The sequence below is a fragment of the Lonchura striata genome, chromosome 2 (genome assembly GCF_050655825.1).
Source record: "Lonchura striata isolate lonStrDom1 chromosome 2, ASM5065582v1, whole genome shotgun sequence".
NCBI classification, from domain to species: Eukaryota; Metazoa; Chordata; class Aves; order Passeriformes; family Estrildidae; genus Lonchura; species Lonchura striata.
The window spans coordinates 134,229,149-134,242,002 of NC_140704.1; the positions used below are offsets into that span (position 1 = coordinate 134,229,149).

The window sequence follows — 12,854 nt, forward strand, 5'->3', positions numbered from 1 at the left end:
CTAGTTTTAATACCTTATAATTCCAGGCTTAATGCACTGGATGGAAAGATGTTTCTTCTTTCTGAAGTTGTGTGTTGATGGAGTAATTTTGTTCTGTGTTTTTTCTTTTCATAACAGGAGTATGCAGTGAACTGTCATGTTATCACCTGGGAGAGAATCCTCAGCCACTTTGATATATTTGCTTTTGGACATTTCTGGGGCTGGGCTATGAAGGCTTTGCTGATCCGCAGCTATGGGCTCTGCTGGACTATTAGCATCACCTGGGAGCTCACTGAGGTAGGCCACTTTTATCTTTATTATCAGCAAAGGTAAGAGATGTGAATTGTTCTTGAGGGAAGAGTGAATGCTAGTAGAAGGATGACTCTCTATTTCTCAGTATAGGTTTACATTTTAAGTCTTATAAACCAGATGCTGAGTAATTGATGCAGCTAAATGAACTGAATGAAATGCAGCAAGCTGGGTTTTATCTAAGTGATTTATTACTGCTTGAATAGAAAGGAAGTCTAGCTCAGCCTATTTGTGTAATTCATAATTTATTTTCTCCTGTTATAGGGATCATGCTACTTTTTCTACTTCACATATTTCCTGAATCAGAGCAACTGTTCTCCTTTTTCACCTTGCAATATGTGTGATCTATCTCTTGGTCCCTGTACCTCACATACAACAATATCACACATTTTGTATAGTCATGCATAATATACAAGTGAAATGGAGTTGAGGGATCTTCTTGATGTAAACACCTGAACTTAGTCTTGAAAACCAGTTTTCCGTAAAGCTTGCTGTCTTGAGAAGGCTTGGCTTATCTGACAAAGCATTTTTAATTTAGAAACAGAAATAAAGATTTATTAGTCTAAAATTAAATTTTGGGTTTGAAAATCTGGTGCCATGAGTTCCTCTTCAAAATGTGTTTTTGTTCTGTGGCATTGAAGGATACTGTGTTTTCTAAGTGATTTTGAAATTGCTCAAGATTAGGATTTCACAAGTACCCATTCACAGAAAATATCTCAGCTAGTTATTGTACAAATTTTTTCCCTCTGGAAAATAATGTATTTGAATTTGTTTCACTCCTACTCTTATTGTTCATCACACAACCCTCATCTTCAATTTGACACAGCATCAGGTGTCTAGTATTCCCCTTGGAAGGTAGATTATTGGAACAGATAATGTGTTGGACAAGGTTCAAAACACAGATATGTTATCACCACTTAAATGGATTTTTGATAAATTAGATAATTCAGGAGAGTAATTAGAAACCTCCAGTAGTTATCAGGGCAGTTATATAGGGATTTAGCTGAGTATTTCCTATTAGCATTCGTGGATTTCAGCCAGCTCCTTGTTCTGAAATGGGAGACTTGGCTCATGCTCCATACTGTCGGATTAAAGTTGGGAAGCAGGCAGACCTTGGTCTGTTATTTTGAGAAAGCAGCTAGAGAACCTTAGAGACTGTCAGGATAACACCTGTGCTCTGGGTTTTGCTGCCTCATTTTCTGTAACTTCTGGTGCCTTTGCCTGGATCTGACTGACATTTGTAGGCTATCCACCTCTCAGGCTAAATTAATTGAATATATGAAAGGGAAACTTTAGCAGGACAACAAACAACACTGTATCACTTGAGTCCTGAAGAAAAACTCAAATTTTATTTTTTGTAAAGGTTGAAATCCACATAGCTTTGTCAAAGAAAAACAACTGCTTTTGATACACTTTTGCAAGAGTTTTCACAGGAATTGTCATTGCCAGTATTAGTCACTGTAATGTACTGTAAATGAGCCAGCTCTCATTCCTGTTGTATACAGAAAACATTCTTGTTCCTTTTCTCAAATCTGATAAATCTGATTTTTTTCAGTACTTTATGCTTACATCTCTGAACAAAAGATACTTTATTACAAAATCATACCAATAATCTTCCACAGCCACAGTGTATGTGCATTAACTGACAAGAATTGCACTGTTTTTGTGGAGGTACATTCTTTAGTTTGCTATGTTAATTATTGCTATGTTATTGTTAATTATCTCCTTGAGTATTGCAGAGGGACTGCTTAACATATGGCTGTCTTGATTTCCATAGGTAACTTTTCTGTTACATTCTGCTTTTTGGATTGTAGTGATTTTTCTCATAGAATAAAATAATAAAATTATTTTTCTTAAAGGAGAAAGAGAGGCAATGAATCCGTTTCTAGCTCTTGGTAAAATATGTTTATATCTTGCTTTAACTCTGACCAGTTGTTGCCCTCACTGCATCAGTAGAGTGGAATGTCCTCTTAACTTCTTGAGCCATTCTGTGTTAAGTATGGCAGCAAAGCTTGCTGAAATGGTGTCTGAAATGTTGTTGAACTCTTAAATTTTTTACAGTCACTAAATTTCCTGAAAATAGAGTTTTCAAATAAAGAAGTCCTGTGTCCTGAACAGCACCATGCTTTAGTACTGACAGCTTTTACAAATACATACATTTTACTTGCTGCATCTTGTTGCTGGTTTAGAAAACACTAATTAAAACTATTCAGCAAAAATGGAACAAAGATGCTCTTAATTTTATTTTTTTAAAGCACAAACCACATTATTTCATCCAAGAAATGTAGTAGTTCTGCTTGTTTCATACGTTTCTATTAATGTATTGTGTATCATCTTTGAGAGGCCAACAGCTTCACGGTATCCTTATATACAGCATAGCCTCAACAGGAAGCAGTGAGAGGGAACCTTCTGATGCCTTGTGTGCCTCTGTTCAAGGCCTTCTGAAGTTAATGGAAGATGTCCATCAAATTTCAGTGGCTGTGGCTCATACCCTTGAAGTATGCCGTGTACTGATTTTTGAATGTGTACTTTAAAAGAATTTATATGAATTCTGTGTTGTTCCTCACCCAGAATCTTTTTGCTGTGTTCTATAGCTCTTCTTCATGCACCTTCTGCCTAATTTTGCTGAATGCTGGTGGGATCAAGTCATTTTGGACATCCTGCTTTGTAACGGGGGTGGCATCTGGTTGGGCATGGTAGTTTGTCGTTTCTTGGAGATGAGGACCTATCACTGGGCAAGCTTCAAGTAGGTCTAAATTAAAGCTTGATAAACATTGTTTTGCATGTGTAAAAATAGCATGGAATCTGCCTGTGCTAACAGTGCTGTAATATTATTTTCAATGTTAAATATCAATGTCATAGTAATGTTCCTGTACAGCATATGTTTGTAAATGTGACTGTATATATGATTTTCCTTTGCAGTTTTAAGTTACAAGTATTGATGCCAATGGACAATACAAAATAATAAAGCTATTTACATTTTCAGTTTATTTGGTATACATAAAACTTTGAGGAATTCAAGGAGCAAAACAAATTGTGATTGTTTTCTCATCACACATTTTTGAACTAGATTTGGGCTCACCTTGGTGATACATTCGTGTGGCAATCTGTCAGCACTATTTGTAATTGCAGTAGGGGCATGGGGCTGATGGTACCTGTGCTGTGAATTGCCTTACCTCATTGCTGACCTTCTAAAATAAATGCAGTAATTGTAAAATAAAAAGGCATTTGTTGTGTAAAAGGACAACAGCTTATAGCCTAGTATGTCAGTTCCTAGCTGTCCAGGTGTGGTTTCTTTTATAGCTTTTTGCCCCTCTCCTGCCTTCTTCCTGCTAGCTGGTAGCAAGCACGGTTGTCTGCACACTTCCAGTGGTGTAGGTGAAACAGGGTCAAGTGCAGTGAATTGCCTTGAGAGATGGAAAGGAGCTCAGATCTTGACTTCTGAATTTGTACCTTGTGTGAATTTCTGTACTGCTTTCTTTTTTTACTCACAGATTTGTTAATTACTCCAAGAACCATCCAGCCTTTAGTCTGAATTCAGTTTTCCTGCATTTCTATCAGAGTTGGTGATCCTTCTGTTTTTAGAGAGTTCACTGGAAGTTTAAATAGCAGACTATCTATGGCACAACTTGTCTTTACTGTCTTTGTGGGATAAGTTTTCTTCATGTTCTTTTAAATGCATGAGTGGATTTTTCTGACCTTTAACATGAAGATGCTGCTTCATGAGAATGAGAAGCTTTTGCTTGTGCCCTTTTAGTTTCTTTTTTTTTCATTTAATAAATACAGATGTTAAAGTTTACAAGATTGTCCCTAATCTAAGCTTTCTCCAGCTTAGAAGAACACAAATATTGGGAATACCAAATCCAAGGTTTTTTTGGATTCTTTTTCTTTGATCCAGAAGGGCCAAAGGTGAAAACTGGCTTCTAGTCCTGCTAGTCTTCTTTCAGAAGAGGAATCACTGAGTATTTCTTAGATTCTGTGTCCTTTGGATGCTGTTGTTCATCTGAATTAATGTAATGAAAAGCAAGAATTAGTAACATGTCATATGAGCCTGCATTAAAATCCCCTTTCTAGATGGAATTTAAATGCTTTCCAGCTTTTAACAGTGTTATCACACCTCTCCAGGAGGTCCACATGTATCTGATATCAGAACAGCAGGGCTTATGTGTGCTGGAGGTGTAGTATTATTAAACCTGTGGAGCCAGTCCCTAATACAAATAATGAGTAATGAATCTGACAGATTCTTGAAGGATTGATATCAGTGATCTCTATAAAGGAATGTTTGGGCTAAGAACAGTGGCAACACAAACTAGGAAGAAATAACCTCTAGATTTTCCAAGGAAGTTGCAGAATTGCTGTCCTACTTTCTTTGTGAAGAGAATGCTAAATGTGTTTTGTAGTTAGTTACTGAGTTACTGACTGAGGTTAGAGAAGACTTTTGTAGGAGAATATGCACCTTGATTGAAATGCTTAATAGATTATTTTTCTGAATTCCCCCTTGCCTGGTACATAGTTGTGTCTGAGAAGATCTCTGCTGTTGGTCAAAAAAAGTGATTGTTCTTCAGAAACATCAGTAACAGGGCTGTTGCTTTTTTTTTTTCCTTCTGGCATTTTCCTTGTATTTACTCCAGCCATTATTTTTTCCAGGGACATTCACACAACCACAGGGAAAATCAAAAGAGCTGTATTACAGTTCACTCCAGCCAGCTGGACCTATGTCCGCTGGTTTGACCCAAAGTCTTCATTTCAGAGAGTGGCTGGAGTCTACCTTTTCATGATTATTTGGCAGGTAAGAAATAAATTCTGTGAAATCAAAGCTGCCACCAGCTCAGTTACTTGTTGGCTATGTTGGACTAAAAAATATTCTGATGGCATGTATGTCTGTTACTGAAGTACACAGTTAAAGGAATTGATAATGTGGAATTGGAAAGGGCACTTCCATGGGTGTTATGTGGTAGTTCGGGAGTGTAATTGCAGAATCTGTGGAAAAAGCCAAATGTTACAGATTGCTGTATTGGCTTTTTGCAATTGGCACAGATTTAAAAAACTGCTAGAGAGTGGGGTTTGAGTGGTGGAATTCTAATTTATTTTGTTTTTGTTGTGTTGATGTGAAGGGGATTGTTTGTGTAGTTTCTGTGGGGAGGTGTTTATTTATTTGTTTGTTTTGCTTTGCTTTGCTTGGATTTTTTGCCTTTCCCATTGACTGTTGAATGGATAAGTGATACTCAGAATACTGTCATTGATCCAGCAAGACTCTATAACATGTCACAAATGCCTTAAAAACTTAAACCTAAAACTTTTGTAATTAAAAAAAATAATAATTTAGTGTTTTAAAGGAAAACCATAAATATTTGATATAGTTGTTTCAGATTTGGGGTTTTTTTAATATATGATCTCTTCTGCTTCTCTCCCAAAATTGCCTTGGTCATTTGTACTTGATTTAGGATATGCAAGCTATCAGAAGGCCTCTATAAGGGTGAATTAGTGTCTGGTCCCTTAATGAGTTTTGGGAAAGAGAGCAAATACATTGCTAGAGGTTTCTAGGGGAGATTATTTTTTTTGTTTTACTAGTATATTACTTGCTTGTCCTAGCAATAGACAGAGCAGGAATTCCTTATGTTTTAGTTTCCATATTAATCTTTGCACATTTTCTGTACTAACTCATTAGGAGTTATGTAAGTTGAACACTATTAACTAGTTTTTTTTTTGATCTAGCTAACTGAGTTGAACACATTCTTTTTGAAACATATCTTTGTGTTCCAAGCAAGCCACCCTTTAAGCTGGGGGAGAATTCTCTTCATAGGAATCATTACAGCACCCACTGTAAGGTAATTTTTTTGCTTCAGTGTTTTTTTTCAGTTTGAAGTAGCTTAACTTCTAGGCACGCAAGAACTACATATAGTTTGTGAATAAGTATGACACATTTCACAAAATGTATGCTTTTGACACCATGAAATGCAAAACAATCATCTCTTGTCAATAAAATATTTGTCTCCTGACAAATAAACTGATGAGGTAAAATGTACATAACAACTCTGTTGCCGTAGGGATGCAGAGCCAGTCTGTTCCTTCTCCTGTTCCTGTAGCATCTCCCTGTTTTGGGAGTTAGCTGCATATGTTATCCTTGAGGACTGCATGTGAAAGTATTCAAGTTAATGAGTCAGGTGCTCCCAAAAGCGTAGATGAGGATAAACAGAACTGTTGTTTTTTCTAACAGCTCCTGATTGTGGTTGAGCAGTAGCTTACTGTGAGAACAGAACTGTACATGTGCAGCATTAGGAGCTGTGTACGAACATGAATCTGCTTTTGGTCATGCAGATGATTTTACCTTGTTAGGCAAAGTCCCTTAATTTTCCTTTTTTTTTTTCCCCGTTACATAGTTGGAGGTAGACAGAATGCACACAGATCTGAAGTTAGAAGCAGAGAATTCCCTGTTAATATCCAAAGTCATGTTACCTTGGACAGTTAAATGGCAGACAGGAATTGGTTTATTCCTCAAATACTGTCTTAAGTTATGTGCAGTGATTTCATACTATTAATTAAATCACCTGAAACACCCAGTGAGCTCTTGTATAGGTGAGTTTTTAAGGTTTTTTTTTTTTCCTTTGTAGCACTTACACGCCTGTAGAAGTCTTTATTCTTTAGCAGTCCTTGTATTGTTGGAGTAATAACACTTGTCTTCCCTGTCAGTGGAAATCAGAAACTGAGAACTGGAACTTTGATTCCACTTCTTTGGAATTCCCCTCTCTAAACTTAAATTTCTGGGGCATAGAGAGTAGAGCAGAATGGTCTCCATACTGTTTTCAAAAAAGTGAAAAATTCTACTGCTCTTGAGAGGAAAATATGCCAGTGGTTAGACCATTCAAACAGGATATGGAAATAGCCATATTCTTTCAAGAATCAAGCCCACATTTCTCAAGAAAATGTGGTTGTTAATAAATAAAAGACAAACTGTGGAAAAAAAATAAGGGAATCTCTAATTCTTTTGAAACTGCTGCAGTTTGCCTGTAAGAATTGGAAACTCAGTGGAGAGGCAGGAGACAAATGTTGCTAGCCTACTAGTTTGGGTACTTTCCCAGTCCTTGCTCTCAGGATTGTTTTCTGTGTTGTTTCAAGCTATTTGATATATGTGATAATCTGTCCTACTAGAATTGAAGCCATCTGGTAGACATCCAGAATGATTGCTTGTGAATTTTAACCATCAGCACTTCATTTTCACTATAGATATATCTGTAACACAAAGATTTTTTCTAAATGTAAATATTCTGGGGACTTTCAACTTCACTGAAGAATTTTCTTTCTTCCCTTCTCAGGCAATACTATGCTTACCTCACAGACACACAGTGCAAGAGGGTGGGAACTCAGTGCTGGGTGTTTGGGTAAGTGTTCTTGCTGCATTCCTGAAGCACTTGGACAAGTGTTAAGGATGGGTCCAGCACAGGAACAGGCAGTTCCCATGAAGCCAGTTCTTGTCTTGTTTTGGTTTTGCAAGTTCAGAGGAAAAGGAAATTCTGAATTTGGAGGTAGAACATGGGAAGTGATGGAATGAGTAAGGACAACAGAAGGAATAACTAGGAACTGCTGGATAAAACTAGGCTCTTTCAAAGCACCATTGGCCTTTCTGCCCATATTCTCAGTCAGGTGAGAAGGAAAAAGCTTTTACCTCTACAGCTTGCCTTTGCTTGATGTGAGAGTAGTGTTTCCCTGGCTGCCAACGTGGGCATTGCTGCTGTGAGCAGCATCACAGTAGAAGAGAGTGAAACAAGCTATGGTTATCCACAGTTTCTATGAGTGTACTCTGAGTCATGGTGACCTTACAATCTCTTTTTCTCTTAGAGGATACCTTTAAATGAAGAATTTGCATGGTTAGTTCTTGGAAAATTGTTAAGGACTACAGAACTCATCATGGTCCAAAGCTCTCACTGAACACATTAATGTAATGTGTGTTAACAAATAGATACCCAAATATGTCTGTAGGATTGCTTCTATCGTCTACTGCAATTGAACATTCATGCACAGTCTGATCTAATAGTGGGAAATGTGTATGGAATAAGTAGTCTCCTTCCTACTGCTGACTTCTGTAATCTGCTGGAAATAACAGAGCATCACTGTAATTACTGTTGATTGCAGAAAAAGAGGAAATTTTCCAGTGATGTAACTATCTAGAATATAATTTCTGAAGCAGTTAAAATAAGTATATAGAACATTCATCTCTGTGTTAACCAAGACACTTCTAAAGACACAAATGGAATTTTAAGCAGCCTAACTATGGGTATAATTAAAATTAGTGCCTTTCATTAGTACAAAATGGTTTCTTTTCAACTTGACATAACTATTGCATCACTCTTGATAGATGTACAGTAAGTTATGTAAAACATGAACAAGGCCAATGCAACAGCCCTGCTGAAATTGCACTATTTTCATTAAGATTAAATCCTTCAAAAAGGAAAATATGTTAGAATGTTACAGGACCATTTTCCTTGAAAGAAAACTTACCATATTTGGTCTGTGGAGTACTCTCATCGCTTTTTCAGTGGGACACTAACAACCTTCATGTTAGCATCCTTCTTTCTCTTGATTTACCACTTCAGCAACTGTAATAGCTTTCCTGTTGTAAAATGTGCTTAACCCAAGTATTTTTGACAGGAATAACAGAAAGAATGTATAAGTTCAGGGCAAACAGATGTATTTTTTTGAGTCCTTATTAAAAATAGCCTATTGTTTTATTTATAAAACAATGAGTGTATCATAACCCTATGTTTGTTTTCTGATGGTGGTCTTTCTCTTCCCACTCCAGTAGTTTGGTTTCATTATTTTTTACTCTGCAGCTGGATCAGGAAGAATAATATAAAACCAAGAAAGAAAAATAGTGACTCAAGAGAGTAATACTGCTCTCATTTTTTGCTAATATGCATCTCATTGATTTGTGTATTGGTCAGTTGGGTGTTACTGGCACGTTTTAAATTTTGGCCTCACTCATCATGCTGGAAATCACATTAAATAGTATAGGGAAAGCTGTGGTTTATTACTTGCACCAGGACCATCTCTGCAATACCAGTGGTTTAGTCAAGCACACATTTTCCTTCCTCTTTCATGGGGGAAATTGGGTCTTCCCTCAAAGGCAGTAGTGCCATTTTTTTGTGAACTGGTTATTGAGAGTGCTGGTAAGGAATGTGTCCTGCAGTGTCAAGCTTGGGAGAATGGAACACTTGATGTGATGTTAAGTGTGTCTGCACATAGGTGAGGAGGAGTTTTCATGCATTGCTCAGATGTACAACCTTAAAGTCTCTATTGAAAAAGCTAGCTATTACACTTTAAAATGTAATAGTGTTTTTCATTATTTGCTTCAGACTGAGGAGTCAGTTTCCTGCACTTTTAATGCAGGGTTTTAGTGTCACTTTTCTACACTTGTATTGTTAAACATATGTAATTTTCTCTTCAGGATCTATACAAACTAGATTTATTTTCATGCCAGACAATAGAAAATTTGGATTCATAAACAAGTGGTGGAAAAGCCTTCATAGCTGTGAATCTGAAAATATGTAAATACCTGGTAGCAGGGAGAGAGATGGAGATAATGTCAAAGAGGAAAGTAAAACCTGCATACTTTCTTCTCACATTTCTCCCCGAGTCCTCTGAGGCTGTTGTGTGGATCTGAGTGTACAGATAAATCAGAGCAAATGCATGGATTCTCAGAGTATTTGAAATGTTTCATATTAATTTTCTCATATGTGAAAATATGGGAAATACATGTGAAACAAACAAACTAGACAATTTAGAGATGCTGTAAATTTACATCTAGTAGAGAAATAAACAAAGCACAGTTCTAGTTCATCCATCAAGGGAGTCTGTTGGGTGTTCAGCATGGGAAAGAAATTCATATGTGGTGAGAGCTAAAGCACAGTGGTAGGCACAATTGAAGATTCTCTGCTATTGGCACACACTTTTTGTTCCCTTTGAGCCCCATGGAACAATGAATTGCCAGTCAATCACTTTTTGTGTGCTGTTTATGCTGAGGAAAGTATAGAAAGAAAATGACATTTGTCAAAGAAGGGTGCTGTCAGGGAGGTGTGTGCTCACTAGAGGGTAGTGCTTGTTTAGAGTTGACAGTCTGGGATCTGAATTGTGAACATGTGAGTTAAAGCCTTACTTTTTTTAATCACTTTTTCCCCCTGCTTTAATTTACCCACAGGGTAATTGCCTTCCTTGAAGCTATTGTGTGCATAAAGTTTGGACAAGATCTTTTTTCCAAAACACAAATACTGTATGTTGTGTTTTGGCTTCTCTGTGTGGTAAGTGAAATTTCTCATGTGAAGCATAAAGCATGACAAAAGCATTGAAAGTATCTAAATAGCTTCCTCTCTGGAACATTGGCAGCAGGGAATCATTGTGGGGCAATGCTGGTAAAGAGCCTTATACATGTCCTAGTAAAAACTAATGCTAGATTGCTTAGAACTCACATTGAAGGGATGAGAATAACTTCTTTTCTCACTTCTTGACATAGCAGATTACTGGTGCTTAACAATGAAACAAACAGTAGTTATAGGATGCTTTATCTTTATGAGAGATGATGTCAGTTCAATTGAGCCTAGCTTTGATGGAGCTTGCTATAAGTGGCTGCTGCAAATGAACAGGAGTTAATGGATAGTGTTAATAAGCAATGTGTGTTGTGCCACATTAAAGTCTTACAACTACATAAACAACCCTCATTTATCAAGCAAATTATTCTCACTAAGCCTGTAACTTTCTGTACTTCAGTGTGATTACTGCAAATGCAGCATGAAATGCCCATTTTATAACAGTAAATGGACGTTTGTCTTGCCAGACTTGTAACTCTGATGCCAAGCACATTTTTCATGGTCAGTGAAAAATAAGGCATTTATAATGGGCTGACAGATAAATACTTCTCTCTTCTAATTGGGAACATAGTTTGAACAGGTGATGGGGAGTCAGAATTTATTGGTCTCTTATTTAGCATGTAACCTAGCCTGAAGCATGGGGCAAAGAGGAGGAGAATTTGGTTTTCTCGCAGACTGGTGTTTCCTGATAATATACCTACAAGTGCCTACCAAATGCCTTTGTGTGATGACTGTACAGAGTGTGGACAGAAATCCTGCTGGCAGTGTTTCCTGTGTGTGATCTGGATGTATTTTCCTGCTCCTATTGAGAATTGTTCTGCATACCCCATGGTGGCAGGCTCTGTGTGTAGCTTGAAGTTGACGCACAAGTCTTACTCATCCTGACAAAAGATGCAGGGAGAAACAGAGCATGAAAGTCTAAATGCGGCATCTCCAGGGACTCTGAGACCTTGAATCAGCAAGGAATTTGGAAAAAGTTTCACAAATTTTTTTTCTTCTTGTTCTTTTTCTCCTCCTCTCTTGTTCAGGCCTTTACAACTTTCCTGTGTTTATATGGTATGGTTTGGTATGCAGAGTACTACGGCCACCGAGAAAAGGTACTTATATAAAAGAAACCTGCTTTTTTGTTTTTTAATTCCAGAGTTAAGACTCCAAAGCTCCTAGATTTTGGAATTCTTTACCAGAGTTAGCATAAATGAGGCTAAGGGGGGATGGTCTAGAGTGTAACTGAAGTCAATAGAAAGAACTGTGAATTCAGCAGGCCTTGGACAGATCCCAAATTACACTGTGGTTTCTAAAGAATGTTGTCCTCCTAGTTACTCAAAATGAGGCCGTAATTTTAGCAAAGCATTCAAGGATGAATGGTTAGCTAATGTTCCCATTGTACAGGTGGAATGCTAGGGGAATATTAAGAATACTTGGTTACACAACAGATCATGTGGCAAGTGGTGAGTTCTTACTGTATGATCTATGTTGTGCCTTCTAACTAGGAAGGGAAAAGTCCAAAGTACTGTCTGAATGTTTTATGAGGACTTCTGCTACAGTTCTAAGTCCAGTTGCAAATGGGAGGAGTACTGATAATATGAACTACCAACATCCCAATGACATGTGTCCTTGTTTTTGCAGACCTTATCAGAAAGTGAAGACAGCCCATACAGTCCAGATGCTTCCTGGCTTCATTCTAAATTCAGCAGAGGTATTGGTACTTCTGTAGCTGTATTCCTGAAATGGTATCATTATAATTTTCAGCACTAGAAATGAGGCTTGAGAAACTTATCTAGTTTCAGCTGGATTTGTTTTAACATCTCTGCAGGACCAATGCAGTTAAATCATCTGCAAAGCTATTTTTCTTTATTCCCTTTTAAATTCTGATTCTTGAAAATGTATTTATTTTTAAATGTGTCAACTGATTTTTTCTGCTGTTACTGCAGGCTGTTTTTGCAGGTGTTGGCCATTATGCATTTCATAACTGTTGTGAGCAGGTTTTCTCTCTGAACATTGCATGTTTGATTTGCTTTACTTTTATTTCTGCTTGTTAAGAAATAGTCAGCAATGGGCCCTGGTGTTCTTACTGACACTTGCCTTGTCAGTGCAGTCCTGATGGTCATAAGCAGCTTTCTCTGCACTAAGCAAAGGCAGCTCCTTTGACTTCTTTTCCCTGCACTGGAGGTCAGTTATCTGTCTCCTCCGTAGGCTTTTGGTGTGGTC

General features: G+C 37.4%; 1 protein-coding gene across 3 annotated transcripts in view; it reads left to right on the forward strand.

Moving 5' to 3' along the window:
• PTDSS1 (phosphatidylserine synthase 1) overlaps nucleotides 1–12,854 on the forward strand; it is a 39,200-nt gene that overhangs the window by 12,178 nt on the left and 14,168 nt on the right. For all 3 annotated transcript variants that reach the window (XR_014953008.1, XM_021543244.4, XM_021543245.4), the window contains exons 5-12: nucleotides 118–276; nucleotides 2,883–3,034; nucleotides 4,936–5,077; nucleotides 6,004–6,116; nucleotides 7,602–7,667; nucleotides 10,481–10,580; nucleotides 11,675–11,743; nucleotides 12,273–12,342. Coding sequence is in view for 2 of the 3 variants with exons in the window: in XM_021543244.4 (XP_021398919.1) it covers nucleotides 118–276; nucleotides 2,883–3,034; nucleotides 4,936–5,077; nucleotides 6,004–6,116; nucleotides 7,602–7,667; nucleotides 10,481–10,580; nucleotides 11,675–11,743; nucleotides 12,273–12,342 (871 nt within the window). In the remaining variant the exon portion in view is untranslated. The remainder of the gene's footprint in view (nucleotides 1–117; nucleotides 277–2,882; nucleotides 3,035–4,935; nucleotides 5,078–6,003; nucleotides 6,117–7,601; nucleotides 7,668–10,480; nucleotides 10,581–11,674; nucleotides 11,744–12,272; nucleotides 12,343–12,854) is intronic.